Source organism: Choristoneura fumiferana, chromosome 20 (genome assembly GCF_025370935.1).
Source record: "Choristoneura fumiferana chromosome 20, NRCan_CFum_1, whole genome shotgun sequence".
NCBI classification, from domain to species: domain Eukaryota; kingdom Metazoa; phylum Arthropoda; class Insecta; order Lepidoptera; family Tortricidae; genus Choristoneura; species Choristoneura fumiferana.
The window spans coordinates 8,575,448-8,600,587 of NC_133491.1; the positions used below are offsets into that span (position 1 = coordinate 8,575,448).

The 25,140-nt window shown below is 37.1% G+C and overlaps 1 protein-coding gene across 10 annotated transcripts in view; it reads right to left on the bottom strand.

The window, feature by feature from the left end:
* kmr (pleckstrin homology domain-containing family A member kramer) overlaps nt 1-25,140 on the bottom strand; it is a 72,486-nt gene that overhangs the window by 39,060 nt on the left and 8,286 nt on the right. The window contains exon 1 of one of the 10 annotated variants that reach the window (XM_074103472.1): nt 19,059-19,508. The exons of the other annotated variants lie outside the window; for them this stretch is intronic. Within the exon in view, the coding sequence (XP_073959573.1) occupies nt 19,059-19,075 (17 nt within the window). The 5' untranslated portion in view covers nt 19,076-19,508. Of the gene's footprint in view, nt 1-19,058; nt 19,509-25,140 lie in introns of those variants that run through there. 10 annotated transcript variants of the gene reach the window in all.

Consider the following 25,140-nt stretch of genomic DNA (forward strand, 5'->3'; position numbering starts at 1 on the left):
ACTTTATGAGTAAATTAATAATTCGTGTTTGATATACTGCTCTAGCGATATCTATATCCGATACCTACGATATATAAGTAGCTATTGCTCATAACTCCGTCTGCGAAGAATTCGTCTATCGCTACCCCTCGGGAACTATGTAATTTTCTAGGATAAAATCTATCTTCCCAATCTCAAAACGTTCATACCAAATTTAATCTGAATCGGTACAGCGGTTTAAGCGTGAAGATTTAACAGACAGAGAGACAGACAGACCAAGTAACTTTATATTATTAGGAAAACTATCTTGATCATACCTTTTTTTTACATTTTGCAGATACCATGCCATGCCTGTCGTCCCGTAAAATTTCACCAAGTAGTTACATACATTACATGCATTGGTCAAATTATCATTTGCATAATTTTACATTGTCAAGTTTATTAGCGAACGTTTTCTTTTGGCTAAAATTATATTCCAAAAACACGTTTGTCAAAACCAACCACAGAAACCAACTGCTACCAGAAAAGTAGGTTAGTCAAGTTAGAACTTGCGTCCCCCACAGAAACGAACTGCTATCAGAAAAGTAGGTTAGGTTAGGTTAGAACTGCGTCCCCCACAGAAACGAAGTGCTTAGTAGTTAGTGAATATGATGGCAGAGTCACTAGAAAAGTAGGTTATTTATGCCATGCAATATTTGGGAAGAGTGCTTTATGCCAACGAAACATTTGACTAAATAATACTGGTTATATGAAACATGACTAAGTAAATATTTAAAACATAATTTGCTAAAAACTGTAAAATTGCGAAAGTTAAAGCTAAAGCAAATGATTTTTGCCAAATGATAATTTGAGTAAAATATTTTGGATGTGATGCTTTGGATTTTTGCCTATACATTAGTAAACCATGTTTATTAATATTTTTTTTTCTTTGTTGTCACAATTAGTTATCCGCAGTTGTCATCACAACATATTGTATTTTATTAATTATTATTAAATTGTAGAGCCACTTTTGCCTTAATTTGAATTAAACTGAATATGACTACATTATATTATACATAATATGCTTACAGGCTCTGTAAGCTTTTCCACGTTTCACGAATGTTAATCTAAATAGGGGAAGGTATGATTTATCACGTAAACTTGCAAATATAAATGTACATTGAGAAGTGGTGGCCTAGTGGCTTCTCTCTTCCTATAGCCTCTCAAGCAGAGGATCTGGGATTCAAACCCGGGCTCGCATCTCTGACTTTTTCGGAATTCATGTGCGAAATTACATTTGAGATTTACCACGAACTTTACAGTGAAGGAAAACATTATAAGGAAACCTGCACAAACCTGCAAAGCAATTCAATGGTTTATGTGAAGTTCCCAATCCCCAATGGGTCCGCGTGGGACATAATATATTGGCTGGGATGATGATGATTTTAAAAAATGCAAGAGCGTGTCGGACGCCAGCCGTCCGTACATTACGAAAAAGTTAAGTAATATTTTCTAAGGATTTCGTATTTTATACGGAATCTTCCAAGTTTAGGTATATTTTATACCTTATAGGCTGCTATTTAAGTGTAAAACTACTAATAATTCTCAAGAAAACTTAACCGTTATAGTTTTCCTTGTAAGTTTGATATACTTACTACCATCTTCAATTTTTTCAAATTTTTCCACCCACCGGTTTAGATTTTAGAGGGGGGGCGGACGCTCGATTTTAATGAAAATTTGCATTTTAAAGTTGAATATTTTACAAACTAATCACTGAATCGAAAAATCATTTTAGCAACCCTTAATGGTTTTAAGAGACCTATCCAACGATACCCCACACTACAAGATTGGATGAGAAAAAAAATCATCCCCACTTTACGTCTATGCCAGGCACTCTAAAAAAATTTTTTAAATTTTTTTTATTGTACCATTTCGTCGGCATAGTTTACATATAATATTCGTGCAAAATTAAAGCTTTCTAGCATTAATAGTCGGACGGACAGACAGACAGACAGACATGGCGAAACTATAAGGGTTTTTTGCCATTTTGGCTCCGGAACCCTAAAAATGTAAATGAATGCTTGCGAGTTCTACCATATTTGTGTCATTAAATGAAGAGTTATTAAGCTGACGTTGCCAATAAGATAAAGACGTAAAACACCCATAATATATGTAGTTATCAGATAGATATACGAGTAATAATATCATTTGATTATTGATTGCTTAATTGGGTTTGTATCATCAACCGACATAAATGATTTCATCAATTACGCAATGAAATCATTTTTATCAATATTCATTATTATACAACTAGGAAAACGTCAGATTAAAATGAGATCATTAAGAGTAGGTGTAATGTATGTATGTACGAGTATAGGTATAGACCTTAGTAAGGAACTCCGTTTACCAATAAATGAAATACTGAACGGACGTGCGCCTTTGATGGTGTTATTTTTACTTTGACTGAGGCCCAGAAGTCCAAACTCAAGGTTTGCCAGCGGGCTATGGAGCGCAGTATCCTACATAGGTGTTCCAAGAGCTGATAGAATCAGAAACACTGAACTGCGCTCCAAAACCCGAATTGTTGATGTGGTGACAAAGACCGCCAAAGTCAAGTGGAACTGGGCAGGTCATTAAAAAAAGGCTATTAAAAAAAAAACACCTGTATAAAAAAAAACTTTAATAAACATAACGTCAAATTCTTTGAAAGTAAGTTAAAATCGTAGAAAGAGATGACGATTGCGATCGCGAGCGCCTGGGTAGTCAATACGCCCACGATGTGGGGTGGTGCACTTGCGTTTTGGGATACCAACATTATTTGTGAATCATAGAGCCGACCTACCAAATAATACTACCCAAGAATAGCATTACCTCAAAGATAGAGTTTTGTTTATACTTATTGCTTTGTCAGACCACACGTCCATCCGGTTGGACCGCACTTAGTTCGTTAATGAATCATGTCAGTCATCAGGTATGCCGGCGAGTGCAAGATTATCAACGGATGCGAACTAATGACATGCGTCTAGGTCCGGCCGACCGGTTCGTGTTAAATGTCTGCGCAAACGCTTGCTCAGAGAACCATACTTAATCATTGGCGTGTGCATATAATTAGTAATGCTGGTTACACATTATAAAGCTGAACGTTGTTAATTAATATCCCAGTGTCAGCAATTAATGGACACTATATTTCAGTTTAAAAAGCCGTGGTGGCCTAGTGGCTTGACCTATGCCTCTCAAACAGAGTTCATGTGCGGAATTACATTTGAAATTTACCACGAGCTTTGCGAAAACATCGTGAGGAAACCTGCACAAACCTGCGAAGCAATTCAATGGTGCGTGTGAAGTTCCCAATCCGCACTGGGCCCGCGTGGGAACTATAGCCCAAGCCCTCTTGTTCTGAGAGGAGGCCTGTGCCCAGCAGTGGGACGTATATAGGCTGGGATGATATTTCAGTTTAAGTATTTTTTATGTGTCGTACAGCGCCTGGCTATTTTTCTTTAATAAGTGCTTGCACTGTTGTGTTTCGGCGTGGAGAGTAAGACAGCCGGTGTGAATAACCCTGGTGTTGCAGATGTTTATGGGCGGTGGTGATCTCTTACCATCAGGAGACCCACTTGCTCGTTTTCCATCCAGTCGCATACTATGTCCATTAAAAGGAAAACCACTGGTGTTGCAGACTGTTTATGGAGCGGGTGATCTCTTACCATCACGAGACCCACTTGCTCGTTTTCCATCCAGTCGAATAAAAATAAAAATAAAACATACTAGTCCCGACTGTGAAGAAACGACGAGAAACTCAGTTTTTTCTGCCCAGGACGTGCTGAGAATCTTGACTGTGCCCGAGACGTGCCGAGGAAAACTTCTGTTTCTTATTACATTACACAAGCTTTGCTTACGGACTAGGTCAATTGGTGTCAAGTGTCCCGTGATATTATTATTATTATTTTGTACTTCTTACTTGCAATCAGTTTCTCATAGATACCTACCATAGATTTTCTGTGACTGTCTGACATTACGACACTGCCAAATCATTTTGCGGTAGGTCAGGAATCAAAAGGTCAACTGTATCTGCTGTCTCCGAAAGTTAGGATGATTTAAATTTGCAAACCCAATTTTGTAGATTTGGTCATCAACGATTGGGTGAGTATAAGGTCTGTTCCAATTATAATCTTACCATCCATAATTTATTTATACGAACAAAAAAGGATATAACTGGAGGGGACATTCTACTACCTGGTTATTTTACGATCTTGACATTCTACCACCTGGTTATTTTACGATCTTGACATTGTACTACCTGGTCATTCTACAACCTGGACACCTGGACATTTTACGACTTTGACGTAACACGCCGGAGGGTATCCTAATACAATTTTGCCTGCGAAACATAAACAAGAACACGAATGTTTAATGCTCAAATTTAACACAAAGGCATTCAGGACAGACGCCGCGAAATGTCTGTTTAGTCTGGGTCACAAGTGTATCTAATGTAATTTTGCGGAGCGTATAAAATACGAGTACTGGTGGCTGGTCTACTTGGAAGAGCGCCAGATCATCCGATTATCTCTGTTTACACATTTAGACCACGACGCGACAGCCACAGCAATCCTCAATGTCAATCTTACTGTATTGACCTACATTAAAGTATGCGCCCTTATAAACTAAATAGCTAAACTTAAGAGCCATATTGCTGTAAATAACCTATGAAGCCGTTGATCACGTACACCTCACCTATATCCGAGGGATTGCTAGCATTCAAGACAGTAATTTAAAAAGAAGAAGACGAATTTGGGCCTGTTCATCGATCGAACCTACTGATGCTGTGTAACCAGGTACATTGATTTTTGTTGAAGTATGGTGCATTCCTTTGGTCTAAGCTTGGCATTTCTGCTGCAATTTCTGCGACAACATGTACGTAATAACATTCTTAATTAAAATTATTTGAGTCTCGCGTAAAGGTATAACAAAATTTCTGAGTAAGTTTTGACGTACGCCCAGACAGAATTTTTACATTTTTATTCACATTTTTTTAACGTCGCGCCTCACGAGAGACTAAATTTGTTTCTAGGAACCGTCGGTAAACGTTTGTGAATTTTACAAGCAGCCTAAATTGATTTGCAAGCTGACGACATTTTTAAAATACTCTTGCTGGAGTGACTGAGCAATTAAAAATAGCGTGGCATTCTCTTCACGGCCTAATTGCAGGTGACGAAATAAACAGCTCTCAAGTAAATCCCACTAGTAATTATAAATGCGAAAGTTTCAAATCTGTTTGTTTGTTACCTCTTCATGTCTAAACCACTGAAAATTGCATAGTTCCCACAGGATAGCGATAAAAGAATTCTACGCGGACGGACTCACAGGCTACAGCTAGTCGTATACATATTGTTTCTGTAATACTAAATATAAGAAATAATCCAGTTTTACCTAATAAATATTAATGCATCCATTCTCAGCTATTACAAAAATGTCTAAACGGGCTATAAATGTATTGTTATTCCAATAGGATTTCAAACAATAATAACCTTTAATTGCGAACGACTGACAGCTGATAGCATCTGATTACATATTTACTTATTTTCACTTACGTAACAGAAGATAATACTCAATCTTTTAAAAGCCTTTCAATAGATTATAATGGTTGTTATTATGCAATGAAGTCCAAATTCTAACGCGGATTTTTAAAGCATGCAGTATACTTATTGGAATTAGAAGTAGAAATTTGGGGTGGAATTTAAAAATTAGACATTAACACCACATTTCGTTCAAAAATAATATGAATGAAGCATTCCGTTATGCGACAATCAATTAACAATACAATTGTGCGGGTAATTTGTGCGCCACAAGCAAATTTTTCTAGTCAAACATTTTGTAGGTTCCGTCACTATTTAACGTGATTAAATTTTTTAGCATCTACTCAGAATTATAAAGGTTTTCATTTGTTTATTTCGTACTTGGAGAGATTTAAAACTTTCATAATTATGATAGATCTATACGATAAGCATTAATCCCACAAATATTTGTAGGTTTAATACTAAATTTATTCGCTCAACAACCTCTAAAGTAATAAATAGTTACGAAAATATGACATTGAATCATTTTTCGTGAGTTACTTTGGCCATTTTGCTCTTTATAATTAACTTGATTATTTTCTTTTAGAAAAGAATATATTGGGTATGTGGGTAGGTACTTTCCTAGATGGGTGGGACATGGGTTGTAAAAGAGGCGATAAATTCTAATTACTATACTACATCGACGGCCCTTATAATGCAGGTACTGGCACACAAACCTCTTATTTCTCAGCGAGCGATAAACACAGTTTTCTATGCGAGACCGGTCAGAAACCACAAAAGTCTCCACCGTGGGAACGATCCACTTCGCACAGAACAGAATTTATTCAGTGTTTATTCAGTGGCATTTGCTAGGCATTTGCAGATAAGTAATGTAAGTAAACTGGAATGGAACTTACGAACTGCATGCCACTTACATGTATCATTAATCATCATCATCATCATCCCACTATATACGCACTGCTGCACACTCTACTATAGTTAATTAACTTCACACACATTGAACAGGTTTGTGCAGGTTTCCTCACGATCAAATAAATCAAATGTAATTATGTGTATCATTAATACCTACATATAATAAATAAATAAAAATAGTGAACATTTAGTATATATGTACGTTGTGCACTTTAATCATATTTTTGCTTTAATTTATTGACCGTATTGCATAAACGGCAAGGAAATCTGAAATAGCCAGTCTCATTTATTAATCAATTAGACTCTTTTCATTGTCTTTGTCGCTTTAGCAATCAAAGTTTCAGTGATGTTACAGGGTTCCGTACCTACCTAAACAGGAAAAATTGAACTTTATAAGATTACTTTGCTGTCCGCCTATGCGTGTGTCGGGCGAAAATGTAGTTTCAGAATTGTGTAGCAGTGACAAGTAACATTTACTTAGGACTATTGGAAATGTAAAAAAAATATCAAAAAAGTCAAGTCAAGCAATCAACAGAGCGTAACTGACATTTACACAGTTATAAATTTTTTTTAGTGGCTTAAAAACAAGTTGTTTTTTAACCAGTGATTTCCACCTCTAATGAGAAGAAATACATAAAATAACTACTTTTATAGAAATTATCCTACCAAAATATTACAAACTTTTTTTGCTAGCTTTTAAACGTGTACAGAACCCACGGTACACGAGTCCGACTCGTACTTGGCCTATTTTCAAATTAATTAAAATTTTCGACACTTTTTACCTAACTACTGTGAGTTTCTTTGACACTTTTTTAAGTAGGCTTAACAAGTCAGTTTCTAACACATAATTGCCTATTTTTAACAATTCTCATTCGTTTCGCTTGTCTGTCTGTCCATCATAGGTATTTTGACATGACTGTAGAAAAATAGAAACGCTCGTTTCGTTGTGAAACTTTGAAGTGCTATAGCTGCAAAAACCATGCACGCGGAACGTTTTATTTTTTCACAAATAACGATGCGGGATAAATATTTGTTAAAGTAATCATAATTATTATTATTTTCTTAATTCGCCTTTTTACATATAAATATATAACGTTTATCAATTTTGTTTGTTTATTTATTTTGTACAATAAAAAAATTTGGTACATACAACACATAATTTGATTCGTTTGCAGTAGGATAGCAGTCAATCACAACGATTGCATGTATATATAGCACGCAGGTAAACGCATACAGGGTAATCGATATCACTTCTCGTACAGCAATCAACGATACCAGATACGATCTATTATTGACTTTTGTATAGCACTCGTTGGTTGATTGAGTAACGTAAATATTGAGTTACATTTACATAACAAAACGTGAGATAACGGCTATAATATCAACACGCTTTTATTGAAAACGATATCGAAAACTGTTGCTTTGAAATTGATATATGTATTTATATTTCCAGTTACAAGGCACCGGATTGGTGACACTGTCGAAATTCAATTAAAACCACCGTTAGAAAGTTAAAGCATGAAGTGAGCGGATTAATACAATAAAGAACTGTCTTTTGTTAATGCTTTGCAATAAAGTATGCGCTTAAAATTGCGATAATTAAACTGGTAGACAAAATTTCAATGTAAAATGACAACAATTGAATTTTCAGACTTAGTATCGAATTAATAGGTTTCAGCAAAAGACTTTTATGTTAATGATATCATGGACGGATAGAGTAAGGAACGAAACAGTATTGCAGAGAATGAATATTACGCCTGGCGAAATAATATTCTTGTCCCAGTTTCTGGACAGACGGCATCTTCTACAACCAAGTGTGTAGCTAGCAGCTACAAAAGCTTGGAAGTGATCATCATCATCATCATCATCCCAGCCTATATACGTCCCACTGCTGGGCACAGGCCTCCTCTCAGAACAAGAGGGCTTGGGCCATAGTTCCCACGCGGGCCCAGTGCGGATTGGGAACTTCACACGCACCATTGAATTGCTTCGCAGGTTTGTGCAGGTTTCCTCACGATATTTTCCTTCACCGCATAGCTGGAAGTGATACGTACTATAAAACTGAGGAAGCTGTTGTATTTGGGGCATATAATGCGTAACAACAAGTATGGTCTGCTTCAGCTTATTATCCAGGGGAAGATACAAGGCCGCAGACCACCTGCCCGTACACGTACCTCCTGGTTAAGAAACCTTAGAGACTGGTTCGGAATGAGTACCAGATCCCTCTATCGAGCAGCAGGTTCGGATAGCCCTAATGATCGCCGACCTCCGATAGGAGAGGGCACCGAAAGAAGAAGAAAAGACTTTACGTACGATAATATTTAGTCTGCCTCTCCTTGATTTCCTCTGTCACTTTTTCAACACCCCGGTTTACAGTCTGCGAGATCATCAATCATTTCGCATTTGACGTTTGACGTGCAACGGCAGTATTATGTAGGCTTCGTTTCCAGTATATGCATATTTATATCTGTCTCTTTGGTGGTACTCGTAGAATTTTAAAGATTGTAGAGCCACCATAAAGTGACTTTTGTACTTTTAAAGCTATTATGCACTGTCAACCTATTGCTGGTGAGTCGGTCGCCCACGGAGGCGACTTCTAACGCGTTGTTCCGATATAGCCGTCGCACCGAACTAATGTGAACCAGCTAAAGAACAGCCGATAACTGCAAACTGATAGCGCAAGGCTGTATCGGACAACCACAAGCGATCAGTTCCCGCGCATTCCTGCGACGTACGAGTTCGAGGTGAACAACCGGCGCGCGCGCCTCGTCCTTGGTGCCGCGTGCTCCTTTCTACAGACTCCATGGACCAGGGGCTTAGCACACTAGCGTTATTCGAACATAAAACATCCGCCACTATATACGCTGACCGGTTAGAAAAGAATGCATGGTTTACAGTTGTGACGAAAACTAACGTACTAAGGGTGCTTGGCTCAAGTAGGTACATTCAAAGAAACTGAACTGTGTAACTGGGAGTAACTTTTGGTTGGAAATATCATGTTGCCATTGCATTCCATACATCTGCCAAAAGAATCATCGTGAAATTGTTTGTTGAAAAGGTACCACCCTCTAGTACGTGAATCAGTTTCCTCGGCTATACGTGTGAGGAAATTAAGACTTGTGCATACAAGGTGATTCTTTCTGTTGCGTACCATGTTCAGCTCTTTGTTGTTTTTAAGACCTTACATGTAAATCGAAACATCCAAAATATTACAACGCTGGCTCCACCCCTACAATTCGCCCTACAAAATCATATGTGGGATACGGCTTAAAAATACCATATTACCACTAACTGAGACCGAATATCTCTTATGATAATCCAAAAGGATTTATTTACAAAATCGATAACAAATTAAAGATCGTGACCGTACATTAAAGCCTCTAGCTAGAGCCGTTCTCTGACGTCGGTCCTATCTGCCAGAAACATTAATCAAGATATACTTAACTGTGAACTAATTTCCAAAGGAAATACCGGCTTCCCTTTCGTATATCGATTTCAATGTCTTACGAGATACTATCTATGTATGTACATATTTCTAATTTCCGCATTGGGTCTTTGGACCAGTTTATAATCTAGCGGCAGAATCAATGACTAGGAATTCAGTGGCTTTCTGAAACTTAATAATTTTCTAAACTTATCAAACAGAAGTGGCATTTCGATGACCTTTGATGAAGTTAGAACAAATGGAATGTTTTTAGAAAAGTATTTTTGGGAGAGTTGATGACCAAAAAAGTTGAATCTCCAAATAAAAATATAAGCTATTTCAATTTGTATGACAAAATGATGGGTCGTTACGGTTAACATTAAATTAAAAGCGCGTTTTGAAAAATGAAAATGACACAATTGTTAAAAACGCGCTACTTATGTCAATTTAGGAGTAAACGTTGCAGTCGGCAGACCGTGGCAGGCTCAGTGTGACTTCTTTTTGTCTCAACAACTGTTCAAGCTAAACACGGGTAAAGTTACCAGTGTTATCTAAAACTACGGAACGGAACTACCCAAGTTCACTAAACCAGAAACAATAGGAACAAGTAGACATGTTAACGGTAGCTTGTTAACAAAAAGCCCTAGAACTTTATGCCACGTTGATTTTAAGACCTACTTCATTCTTCATTACCATACCTTTCTTTTAAAAACAATGATACGAACGTTCTAACTTGCAAAACGAGTATCAAATGTTTAATGGATGTGTCTTTGAACCCACAAACGACATGAAGGTTACATGGTTGCTTAAAACAGAAACCGATAACAATAAGAATTTTATTTAGACAGTAACTCTAATTGATAAACACTTCGCCTGTGGGCATAACGGACCGTCAACCTCCGCGGTGATTAAACTGATTAATGGTCAAAACTTGCATAACGTTACCTACCTACCGCTAAAACAAGCGAGACAGAATAAAAACCACCCCAACCGCATTCATTTACAGATACAACTTTTACTTTCCATAAAAACGCTAGCAATCCATCCAGCAATTTATTTACATTAATCATGTTAATTAAGAATTAAAGTTAAATGTTTAGATGTTATCTATATCTACAACTATGTAGTATCAGTAATTAATAACGATCTTGTGAATTACCTACTTGCATCTGAAGCTCTAAGACTAGCGTGTAATTTATATGGGTAAAAAAAAGTTGCCGGTATTGTACATCATTATTCGATTATTTACTAGATCATTGTACGAAGACAATGAGGCACATTTCGTAACACAACTTTGAACCATTATTATTAAAGGTTAATGGGAAATATTTAACACCTACTCCCGGAAACAATATTCAAAACATTTAACCAGTTCTGCGATTCACAAAATATAATATAAATTTCCGCAATTTTCACTCAACATTCATCAACATAGTAAGTACCGAATTACTACAACCCTTAGTTAATTTAATCTCAAATTTCTGCTTTAATAAAGGAATTTGTATATGTGTAGACTAAATATATACTTACATGTTGGTTAGTACCACTCTTATTCAATGATTATTTTTAGAACTTCATTTTTGTTGTCGTAATTGCATTTTGATGCGGGCCGATTCTTATGTCACCCACCAACCATCCATCGCAACTATAATTCCGAGTATGGCGTAATGTAGACTTTATTCGTACCAAAATTTATTGCAATAGAAAGTTTCAAGAACATTTCGATATTATTTTAAAAGAGTATATGTTATTACTTTTCAATTCTAATGAGCATTTACCGATAAGACACGTCGGCATTATCAATTGGAACCGTGCCATAGTTGCACGGGGTCATTCGTTATCTATAGAATGCTTCTTTTTACTAAAAATAAACTTAAACTTTGGCTTTAAAATGTTATAAAGTTGTAAAACGGGCAGTAAGCCACGTGATAAAATGGCTCCGTGAGTGCTCCGTTTGAATATTTAAGTGCAAAATGGTCTCGTAAAACATGGTTTCATCTTACATTACAGCATCAGACAGACTGTTGGAATCCGTGAGAGAAGAAAGCCATTGTGGTTAGATGACAGGTGTGCAATTTGTAAGCGATACAGTGAGAAAAATCGCAGTAGGATCACGATTTCTATCTCCTTATAATTTAAGTGTGCCGAGAAAATATTTAACAAAAAAAACCGGCCAAGAGCATGTTGGACACGCCCAAAATAGGGTTCCGTAGCCATTATGAAATAATTAACTAATATTTTTCTAAGGATTTCGTATTTTATACGGAATCTTCCAAGTTTAGGTATATTTTATACCTTATAGGCTGCTATTTAAGAGTAGAACTACTAATAATTCTCAAGAAAACTTTACTGTTATAGTTTTTCTAGTAAGTTTAATATACTTACTACCATCCTGAATTTTTTCAAATTTTTCCACCCACCGGTTTAGATTTTAGAGGGGGGACGCTCGATTTTAATGAAAATTTGCACTTTTACAGTTGAATATTTCTCAAACAAATCACTGAATCGAAAAATTCAGTGCAAAGCCCTAATGGTTTTAAGAGACCTATCTAACGATACCCCACAATATAGGGTTGGATGAGAAAAAAAAAATCACCCCCACTTTACGTCTATGGGAAACGCCTAAAACATTTTTTTTTTAGTTTTTTTTATTGTACCATTTTGTCGGCATAGTTTACATATATATGCGTGCAAAATTACAGCTTTCTAGCATTGATAGTCCCTGAGCAGACATGGCGAAACTATAAGGGTTCCGTTTTTGCCATTTTGGCTCCGGAACCCTAAAAATCTTAATACCATGGATGCTGTTTTCGGGTTCTACGTACCGTCAAAAGGTTTTGTAGGGCGACCGCCTACTCATATCCCATAGTTCGGCCCACCACTTTCTTAGATAATCAACACGCATTCCTAAAGTTAAATTAGTCTACGCACGGAGGCAAGTATTGGTAGGATTTTAGATTCATAATTAAAATAATTCATGTCATTTTAGAAAACTTACTTTAAATGTTTAAATGAGAAACGACTTTTCAAGCGAGAAAGTAGATATTTTTGTCTGTTACGTATGTAATGTATTTATACCAATTCCTTTAATTAGGTTAATGAAAATAATTACTGATTAGGTAGAATTATCTACGCGATAAAGATATTTTTTATCAAAAGGGTCCATGCCTTTGCGATCGTGACCTGATTGCGGCGATATCACGTTTTTACGAGTAGAAGATACCTTTTATGTCTTACTGCGGAGTGCTAAAGTAGGTATTGGTACCTACACAACACACACATCGTACACCTACCTCTTCGCCTTTAATATAAGTTTTTGTTTATGACAAACAATTTTGAACACATTAGATTAGCGTTAAAATTCCATTATACTTGGAATTATTAGTGCTATTGAGATTTTTACGTGTAGACATTCGTATTCTTTAATTGTGACGGACATTTAGTTACTCGCAAGGCTTTAATTGGTCTTGTAGCCGTTTTAAATGATTCACGGTACCCTATTACATTAGATAAACGTATTTTCGAGAGGTTATTATAGGTAGATGCGTGTTCTAGTTATATCCCGTTCAAAATCTGTCGTATATAGTAGCGCAGTTAATTCTACCATCACCCTGCCCTGCAATTCGTGAAATTAGATGGTTGACTCTACAAACTACGGGATAGTGACAAACTCCATCTAATTACCCACCAACAGAATATTTTTTTTTCGTATCTCTTAAAAATAGGTAAGTCTTATTGGCTAATTAATTAGGTACACTACACTATTTGTTTTCTACCTACTGGTTGAATGAAACTGTTAAGCTAAGAGGCGAGATAACGTCTCGAGTTAGTGAAGACTCTTAAGACCCTTAAGGTGCTTGTAGACTAGATTTAATACGTCGCTCTAGAGTCATTACTGAAATAGTATTTCAATAAATATCAGTTGGGACCTTTTTTTAGGGGGTTCTTTGCCGTTTCGCACAATTGTTTTTTCTCAAATGTTTTACATGGCAACTGTTTCATTTCCCAACTCACGATTTTTTCTGAAACCATATTTTTTCCGGAACTTTCATAAAACAAACCTAACCTAACCTACTGTGTGAGATTTTTTTTTGGTTTCGGAGTAAATTGAGGCTTGGGAAATGAAACAGTTGGCAAATGAAACATTTGTCAAACAATAATTAGTGAAAAGGCAGAACACCTTTTTAGGATTCCGTAGTTACGACTATTTTTCGATTTAGGGATCGTGTAGGGTCTACTAGTTTAATAGATCTTACAGTTACAAATGTTGAAGGTATGTTGAAGTTATATTGTAACTGTTATAATGTTAGAAGAACGAATTGTTAAGTAAAAGATGTAACCGTCCTGGTAGAGTACCTTTATTGCACTAAAATAATATGAAAGAAATACATTTAATTGCGTAAGTTTACGTACCTAAACAGTGTGACGTACACAGAGGGTGCAGCGTCAGCCTAACATTAATGTCGAGCGTGCTCGTACAGATCGGATAGGGTAACGAAATTAGCCGAAGAAAACTTAATAATTGAATACTTGCCACATATTCGTACAGAACCCTAAACTGTGCGAATAAATACTGGAATACTAAATACTTAAGTGTTAATTATTTACATAAAGTAATTACACGTTGAATGTTTTGTAAACAATTTCGCGGGCTATAAAGATTAAATGCGCTGAGTAGTATTCTCGTATTATGATGATAATAATGTAAACAAATTAGGTACGCGTTGCTTCGTAATTGGTTGGAGCCATTGCTACAAAACGTCTGTTTACTTCGTAGATATTTGTAGATTCAAGCCGCCTTCTTATCATTACAGAACCATCTCGAGCACAAGGTACATAACCGAGCGTCAAACGAGCACTTTATTATAATTTATAAGTAACGCGACCCTTGGCAGCTATTCTACGAAATTTAATATCGTTGAATTACTAAGTGGCTTTGACTAACTGACCGCAACTGCCCTCTGAAGCTTAAAAACGAAGGGTACCATTTCATACCATCAGTGATGCTTACATTCTTGCATATTTTTATACCTTAATAGTAATGGTGTATCAGTTATGTTTTTTCTTACTCATTTGATTAGTCGATTTTCTCTTATTTTATCCATTTCCATGCCTTAAAATAGGCAGCAATCGCCCAGGTGCTTGCTTACATCTGCAAACAGGTGCCATACAATGCAATATGACACTTTAATGAGCCAAGAAGTAATAAAAAGCGGAATTAAACTTCCATTACTCAAGAGAAAGCCACCTTGCCGCTTGTCACCGATCCCTTATTACAGTCGTTTGTTCGCAATTTTGTCTACGTTTTATAAAGGGGAGAAAATTATTAAATAATCATCTTTATTAAGCGTTTATGTAACACGCTCTGGCGTTCTAGCCTATAAAAATGCGAACAGCTTTCTCGCTGAAAACGGTGAAACGATTTATTCGAGACGTCCCTGTGTCGCAGCTATCTCCCAAACCGAATCGCGTTTACGTAAACTCTTTAAAACTTTAAGTGTTTTTATCTGTGCACGTGTATCAAGGCGACCGCGGGCCCTAGTTTGAATGTTTGTCAGTAAACAACCTTGTCGGAGTGGGTGTAAACTGTAAGAGCAAAGTTAACTGTGCTTTTGAGATAAACGAAGTGCAGGTGTTACGCAACCGAATGCCGCAGCCTGTACCTATCGACCGGCCAACTAACTGCATAACTCGTATTCCTGCACGTTAGTGCATTGCATGACCTAGTACCTAGATAGAGCTATGTGCAGGAATCTGCTGTCAAAATTTCATTAATATTTAAATATTTGTCTTGTCATCTTCTGATAATTTATTGTTGAAACCATAGATAAGAAAGTTGAGAATTGAGGACACTAAATTACGTACCATGGTGGAATCTATTCATAATGAATTTAACCATGTTTTCTTTGGCATGTCAACATGAATTGATTAATTTAAAGTGACATTTGCAGCAAAAGGGTGCCATCCTGGTACGCGATTGAGTTTCTTTGACCGCACCTATCTATCGGAACTTTTTCGCTGCAAACCCATCGTTTATCGTTCAGGGCTCCACCCGGTACTCGATTTAGTTTCCTCAACCATTTAACACTAAATTAAGACAGTTGACAAGAGAAATGAGTGAGCATGATTTAATTTCGCATCAGTGACATGACAACCCTATTCACAATTTTTTGTGTCTGATGTAAAGTATAATAAGTACGTAGATATTCGAGTAAAAAAGTGATTCTTCAAGGCTTTTGAGATTAAACCTTCATTTTCCTTAAAGTCTATGATCGTTCCCCAGACTAAGCTTAGGTGTGCTTACCAAGTATTATCCTGTTTACCTACTTACATAATTCGCCTATCCAGAGGCTTGTCTCTTGAGGCACCACCATATTAAGCACTTCCGGCACTCATATACCAATATAACACTAATGAGAAACATGGCTACCTATACGGGTAGGTATTCAGTGTTTTGCCTCGGTATATGCGTAGCAGCTTGTTTGCCGGCCTGTTTATTGATCGTGATAATTTGTGAGCAGGTATGAATGACTTGAATATAAGATAGGTAGTTAATTAATATATGAATCCTTATAAATAGCAATCAAAAATATTTTTTGGTTATTCTTAGAACATAATATAACAATATCTGAAACAAGGTTTTAATTAAGCCTGAGCCTGGCTTTATGCAACTCGTGCGCAAGACTTCACAGTTCTCCCATTATAGGTATTTAGAAGGCTAAGGGGCTGTTTCACCATCCATTGATTAGCGTTAACCGACGGTTAAATGTGATGCCGTCTATTCGAACAAAACAAATAGAGACGGCATCACACCTAACCGCCAGTTAACACTAATCAATGGATGGTGAAACAGCCCCTAAGTAAGGTTCTATAAGTAGTTATAGGATACCTATCTAGCTCCACTGCAGTTAACGTCGCAGCCTCATCCTAGGTTAGATAGTGTTCAATTTAGATATTTCGCACAGATATGATTCATTGTATCCGACCGAGCAGGATCGTCGCATTCCTTTCAAGCTTCGCAATACCTAATTTGCGATACCCGCTTCGGAGTTAAAGACATTTAAAGGTCGAGAAGATCGCTTTCCGTTTGCAGCATCTTCGAAACGACTGTTTCCAACGCCGACAATTTATTATATCTTCTGAATGAGCGCAAACCTATGGAACTATTTGAACGGGACTAAATAAATATCTAAATCATACGGCAAAGTTACACTCGTAATAACTTTGACCGGCAGTAACTGCAAGCCAAACCAAATCAATTCATAATAAAATTTCAATCGCTTTGCTTTCTGATACCAACTACAAAGTGATAGAAATGAAATAAATATTTATTGACACGGCCCATGAAAGAAGAAAGTTCTGTAGAATTTCCGACAAAGGTGAATTAAAGATTAAAGCGCTCCGTCTAAGATGTAGGTAGTTAAAAAACGCATAGAGATGACTAATGGTATAAATAAATTAACCCAGTTCCATTCATCCGTTTGTAATTAAAGCAGATGAAGCGCTTACGAAAAGATTCGTAACAAAAGTTCGTGAGGAAGGAAGGTTTTTGTTGAAATGCCTCTGATGCCTATCGTAGTGTTTGTGGCGTTCCTGGCCGGGAGCGGGCACTCACCCTGCGGGTGTCCGGGGCAGCAGCGGGGGGGGGGACAAACACGGCCCGGACTCTCAGCTGAGCTCAGCGCTACACAACTACCAACTAACACCCATTAACAAACACTTGAGAAAGCAATAGTCAATATTGGTCAATCGTTACGATAAATTAGTCGATGAGCCAACAGAGAAAGATCTATCCAACTTTTAACGAATAACAGAGATAAAAGCGTGAACAATACGCAGTGTCCCGCTGATATTTATTAAGACGTTAGTAAACGTCGATAGAATGCTCATAATAATAACCGTTTAGTGGTCAACTGTCATGGTATTTATGAAGAAAGCGCAAGTCTATGGGAATTTAAAAGCACAGTTACGACGTAAAAGTAAAGAATGAGCAACAAGTGCTTGGCAAACACAAACAAATACCATGGCGTCGCGCCGTCATTCAAGCCCCTCGCGGAACAAAGGTTTGAGGACAAAAAACTCCTTGCGAAAGGTCTCTCAACTACCTGCTTTGAGGCAAGTCGCCGCAGTAATGGCCCCGTGAGGTGGGATCTTCGTCACCGATGTCGATGACACAGCGCGGCATGTAGGTTTTTTTTTATGGTAAGTAGGTATCCCAAGAATACCTCGCTTCAAATTATTATTAGCAGCTGATCTCCTCACGTGGACGTGACTCAGAGCGGTCAATAAAAACTCATAAATACGTATTGTCCTCTGGAAACACCGAAAACCTTACGCAGACCGGCGTGGGATGATACCTACGTGCTAACGATTTCGGTCCTGCATTTTTTTATGGGTTTTGATATTTCGCTTGCATGATCATGTTAGATGATGACTTATCATAAAAACAAGTTTCCTACAAGATACACGGTATGGTACGTACCTACCTAAGATCTGCGGCACCAAACTTTAAGCGAATTTCGTTGATGTCTTTTTGATGTCTCAAGACGAACTCGTCGATATCGCTCGTCTTGAATGATCACATAGGTATTCCACAAAAAGAAGTGAGATAAGTGAAGTACCTACATATGTATGAAGAGGTACATTAAATTAAACATGTGTAGGTATTGTTTGCATAGTTCTAAAGAAATTTTAAACTTTTGCAAAAAATACATCTTTTCGCACTCCCACAGATCGAAGTCAGGCCAAGCAACAATTTGAATGGGTCTAATTGATCTACTCCAATTACATATTTTTAATGCAGGTAGTTGGTATCTTAGAATTGATCTTAAAGGTCAGCCGCACTAAATTAACTCTGATGCAATTAACAGTTTATCAAACATGCATATACTACTTATAATGAAGTACACCTGTTGAGTTGACGCCGCACCTGGTGAATTATTAGGGGAGCGAGCATCATTCCGTGGCGGTAACTTTATGCCTCCTACTCTAAATATTTATCCCTTGCGTGCGTGACTGGACCAAAGATGCTTATAATTTACCGCTTCGGGGAAGAATTTATACTTTCAACAAAAGGCCCAAAACTCGAGATCGATCGTTTTTCAAAAGAATTGGACATAATAAGAGAATGTTGTGTGGCTATAGGTGAAGCAGTCAGACGACTGTCTAGTACAATATCCGGTTTGTAGTACCTTATTCGCTGCGGCATCAAATCCTCCACTAATACGGATTATATCTCGCTTCATTAACTCCGAGTTTGCTATCATCTGTTACACTGTGTTTCTTGAATCACTACTGTAAAAGTGTAAACAGTAATTACACTTTATCACCAATCACCAAAACTTTTGTGTGAATTTTATTCTATTGCGATTAGCTATAACTATTGTTAATTATATGTTCTACGTTAAAAAAACACTTAGCACTAGTATGTGATTATTTTATTAATCTTGCTTTAAGTTATGTTTTTCACTTAATGTTATGTTTGATGTCGATTTCCGATAGCATTGGGGCCGCTTCGCAGTAGTATCGGAGAACGCGAGCGGCCGTCGACTGGTGGAACCGTGGAGCAGTAGCGTCGCGCCAACAGCTACGAGTGGGAGGAGGGCGATGCGACAAATATATACAATTGCATTCGACAGAGAGAGACAACGACAGACTTCATCACTAGCACAACTATAAACCAACTAATGAAAACTGTAGCCGGAACCATTAAAACTATTCACTAATTCAGATATCCACATTTTTACAGCATTATACTGGTTTTACTTGTACCTATACCCTACCGCGTGCGAGATGTAATGTAATTTGGATTCCTTTGGAGTGAAAAAGACGGAGGTTGCTCGGAGGCTCTATTCTTGTAAACTAAGGAACAACCGCACTCAGCTTCAAAAGTCAAATGTTAATTTTAATTTGAATACAACGTACGTTAACGGTCGAAGAACTGCTTTCTGTCGAAGAAAAACTTCCGATCAGTTAAGATTTACTAAATTGAAAGGAAAATTTTTCGTATAAACCTTTAACTAACCGAAAATTTAACGTAACTCGAGTAAGACTAGGTATTACCTTCTCTCCATTAAGTGTTCAATTTCCAAAAGTTAATTTTTTCCAAAGGTGCCGTTAACTTCAATAGTTACACAAATTGTATGCGAAAATAATAAAAAGATTTTAACCTTCAGAAGCAGTAGGTACGCGATAGATAAATAAGTAGATCATTTAATGGAGTGCAAGATCCCACAATTGCGTCTTTTATGAATATCCTGCATCGTTCTATAATTAAGCGAAGGCCTACACCAATCGCTTATTTACATACATACACAATCATTACGGAAATCGCTTCTCGGAACAACATTCACGTAAAACTTGCATGCCAGCTCATTGAGCACAGAATACGCAACCAGCATGAGTCAGAATAGAAAAACGCGGCAACTCGTCTATTTGCCTTTCTCATTGATGGAGCAAGAAAAGCTTCACTTTTACCAATTAGCTTGCGCACGGGCATCGACAAAGCACGCTTTGTTTCCCAAAACAAGTGAAAATCTATTCGCGATCGGCATACTTCCTTGGTAGTTTCAATTTTATGAAAGTTCTGCTCAAGTAGTACCCACTTGTTGTTTACACTTTGTTGTGTGCCTTGCTGGTGGTATGATAAGATTACACATCCTTGTAAACCCTCTATTAATTTATATTACGTTCCAGTGTTCCTTAGAGTACTCAAAAAATAACACGAAAGTACTGTTCTTGGTATTTGTTATGCAAATTAGATTAGAAACTGAAGCGTTTACCCCGTGGTTGGAAATATATCTGGAAAATACTGACGCATAGCATATTGTATTAGATTTCTTATATCAGATTCTACAACACATATAATTATAATCGGAAACTTTCATAATCGGTACCTGCTCATTCTAACTAGATTGCAAGTTTACAGTCTTATTTTTGCCGAATTTGCTTAGAATTATGTCGGCAATTTTTACAGCAAAGTCCAACGAGTATTTGAAAATATTAGGAATATTTAACATCGTAATGCAATGGAAACAGAGTCAGCATAATACAGCCTTCATAGGAAACACTGAGCTTCCATTGTTCATTTCCTTATTTAATTACTTGGTAACTTACGACACTAATGAAATTGTTCAAATATGAAATTTTATTCGCAACATAACTAGTAAAGTAGCGTAATTTGTACTCACATTAACGCAATCGTATATGCCAATTGATTTTTAATTATCACGATATAGATACACGCAATTACGTATTTTTTATTCAGAGACCAATTTTCTGTAAACATAAGAATTTCATCTCATTACATTATACCGTAAGAAATTGAATTTGTTCGACTAATCAACTAGTCGTGTAACCATTCGGACAATTTTCGACAAGATCTGATTAAATTGAACCCCTCACGACAATACGCTAAGGATTTAATGAAATTCCATCAATACCGCTTTCAAATGCGGGAACATGTAGACAGTAATTTTGTCCAGATGTCACGCAGCACGTCGGAAGGGTATTAGCATCGCTAACGGACGCGAGACAGTGGAAATCGAACCAAACAGCGACTGACCCCTTTGTACGATGAATAATAATGACCTTTCTTGGATTGTACGCGACACGATTCCAACCTCACATTATAGATCCATCAGCACTGTACGTACAGGTATGTATGTAAACTTTATTATCGATTGGGCCACGCCACGATTTATTTTTGAACAGTAATGTATCTACCCTACCTTCCTTCTCTGAATGGTTTGAATATATCACTTAGCGATCAGACAAAACATCGTCAACTATAAACCTATTACTCGTAGTAACATCAATATTATCCTTACTAATATGCGAAATATGAAAGTGAATATGTTCCTTTATTTACTTCGGTTTCAGGCTTAAAGTACTTAATTTATTGGTCGTGATGAAATTCGTTATGCAGATAGTTTGTGATCGTGGAAAAGTTCATAGGATAGTTTTATTTAATTCTTCGCAGACGAAGTCGTGGGTGATAGCTGGTTAATTCATAGTATGGTTTTTGGGTCATCTTCAAGATAATATTCTTAAATGTAAGATATTCTTTTGTCTCCACTCAAAAGAACTCTGTGTCAACAGTTAGGACACAGACATTAAACTTGTAATTGTGGCTTCAAATCTAAATTAGGCCACCCTCGACGCTATAATTTGGGTTAAATCTGCAGGTAATGAAGTCAATTACAACGGGACCATTATACAAAAAGCCTGAGCTTGAAGGTAAGAACACTTAAATTCATCCCTCACTCTTAACAGCTTTTAACCTTAAAAGCGAGGCGTACAGACTTACGACTCTTTTCATAAATTTAAATAATACTCCTCCCGTATCTATGAACGTTATTTATTTAAATATTCAATATTTAAATTATTTTTCTTTAACTCTATGTCAATGTGTCAAAGCTATGAAAAGCACGTTTTATGGTTGTAAGAAAAGTAAAAACTATTCAATGGCACGAAGTATTAGGTACATATGTGTAGTTCTCTCTGTGTTTATTGCATAATACCGAAGATACTAAATATTTGTTCCTGAGGTGTCCTAAGGTAACGTAATTTAAAACAGTATACTCGTAGTACTGACAAATTTAATTATTTCCAAATAGCGTAACGTAACCTACGAGTACAAGAGCAATTTCTTTACTTTTAAGTACTTAATGCGATTAAAACAAGGATTAGGACTGGTCGGTTTCATAAGACATAACATACATATGTATGTAGGGCAGATTAGTTTGTCAAGCTGTTAAAAGAGTGCTCAGAATAAATTCTTGTGAAGGAATACTGACGTGGTGCTGACGCCAATTGGTCGCGGTGGGACCAAATTAACTTTCCCTGCCAAAAACTACGTTTGATCTAAGATTAGATTGATGACCCAGATGTTAGCAGTAACGAAAACATTTAATTTTGAAACCAAATGTCATTAATTTTGAGCATTGCAATAGTATTGATTTGGGGTTAAGAGATAAAATACTTCCAAGTATTTCTTTTAATATGATTTTGACGTAAATTGCATCCGTCGTCCGCCCACTGATTATCTGTAATATACTTATAGACATATATTTTTATATTTTATTTTATTTTATATTAAATTTTTAGACATATATTGATTATATATTTTTAGACAATGACGCCCCTGTACTACCGAAGGTATACAAAAATAAGTAAAACACATCAACACCGAAATCTGACAAAGGAAAAATTTCAGTAAGGGCTGCTATTTTTCATCATTACAGAACCTTTTCATAATACACGGGTAGACCTACGTTAGTCTAGACTTTTCATTAGGCTCTTCGGAAAGTGCAGCGTATTTCTATTGTAGCCAGTTTCCATTACGCTGCGTATTCATTCTTACTGCCGCTTTCCAATTTATACGTCCCGAAACAAAATATATATATTAAATATCTCTAATTCTGAGAAATAAACGTATATTCTAAGTATTTTAAATATGAATATGGACTGCCGAAAAGCAAAGCAACGCATTTACGTCAGCGAAAACTGCATATTTTCCTATTATGATTTAAAGAAATAGAAAAGCTTTAGGTAAGAGTTATCTATCACAATGCACGGTCAAACTTATACTTAGTGAGAAATTATTAGGCTTATTATTTAAAAGATAATAATTATTCCCCGTTATCTAAGAAATATTGTTACTGACACATAATATCTGTCCAACACAATTAAGTTCGTTAATATTAAATGGGATATCATTCGAGAAACTATTGTGGCACGTGGCAAGTAAAAGGAAGTAGATGTCAGATGACAAAGCCTAAGCTGGCTTTCCCGGGATAGTGGAGGCCGAAGACAGGGATTGCATTGGAATATTCCCGAGTTGCGGGGAGATGTGACGGGTTTGAAATTGAAATGTAAAATAATTTTCCGTTTCGTATAACGTATTCCTTTTAACGTTAAATGTAAAGTGGTGTTATTTCTATCTGTTTAATTTTATTTAATTTTCATATATGTATGCGGCAGGCACAAGGTGATAGGGTACGCGGATGACCTTGCTTTATTAGGGGAAAGCCGGCCAGGGTCTTGGAGCAGGAGGCGTCCAAGATAGGTTTAGGGATCAACCAGACGAAAACAGAATACCTCCACATGAAACGATACAAAAATGCACGGGCTCGGCGTGGTAGTCTTCATGTTGGGGGTACCGTATACAGGGGAGTTGACAAATTTCGATATCTTGGATGCACGCACCATAACCGACACTAACACCAGAGAGGAGGAGATATACATCCGCATCCATAACACCCTGCGGTGCAGTGCAGCCCTCCACAAGGTGTTGGTGTCCAGACTTCTCAGCAGGAATACAAAGTTAAGGATCTATAAAACTGTCGTAAGACCTGTCCTTATGTATGGCTGTGAGGCCTGGACACTAGCACAAAAAGAGGAATATCAACTCCTTGTAGCGGAAAGGAAGGTCTTGCGTAAGATCCTGGGACCTGTCAAGAGAGACGACGTCACGTGGAGGATCCGTAAAAACAGAGAGATCCAGGAGCTGGTGCCTGAACCCAACATCATCGGCCACCTACTACGAATGGGAGAGGATCGAGCTGCCACCGGTTGGTCGCCGCCCGGTTGGGCGACCCAGGTACCGCTGGGAGCAGTGTCCAGGCGGATCTGCGACGTGTCCAAGTCGACGACTGGCAAGAGGCTGCGCACGATCGGTACAGATGGCATGCTCTCGTTTCGGAGGCCAAGACCCTCTTTGGGTCCCTGAGCCAAATTAGTTAGTTATATGTATGCCTCTGAACGACACAATTATAAAGTTTTTTTTCCTAAGATCAACTCACGCTTGACCGGTTTTCATCATTTGTTTATATGTATGTAATTGATTTATTTGTCTCTATTATAGTTCAGAGTTTGAGGTTTGAGATGGTTAAGCATATTGGGGGTCGGGCTGGCACTGGATATCAATCTTTTACATAAGCTAACTTAATACACGCAGCATACTAGTCCAATTTTAGTAAGTCTAATTTTGTAGAATCTCCAAATTAGCACCATAATTCGTTGAACGTAGCCAAGTTTCCCTTATTAGCAAATTTCAGCCTTCAGGGCTACTCTTAATTTGTCTGATAATTAAATTATCAATTTCAGATCTAAAAGTACCTTGGCAACGTTTACTGTTTTTACACGTCTAGAGTTATAGTTTATCTATCTGTTTGCTTTTACGTTTGTGAAACTTTAAGAGTAGGTCAAACCACAAGTTTTTCCTGGAACAAATCAGTTTTACTACCTGATTTACCACTTTTATGGACGTGC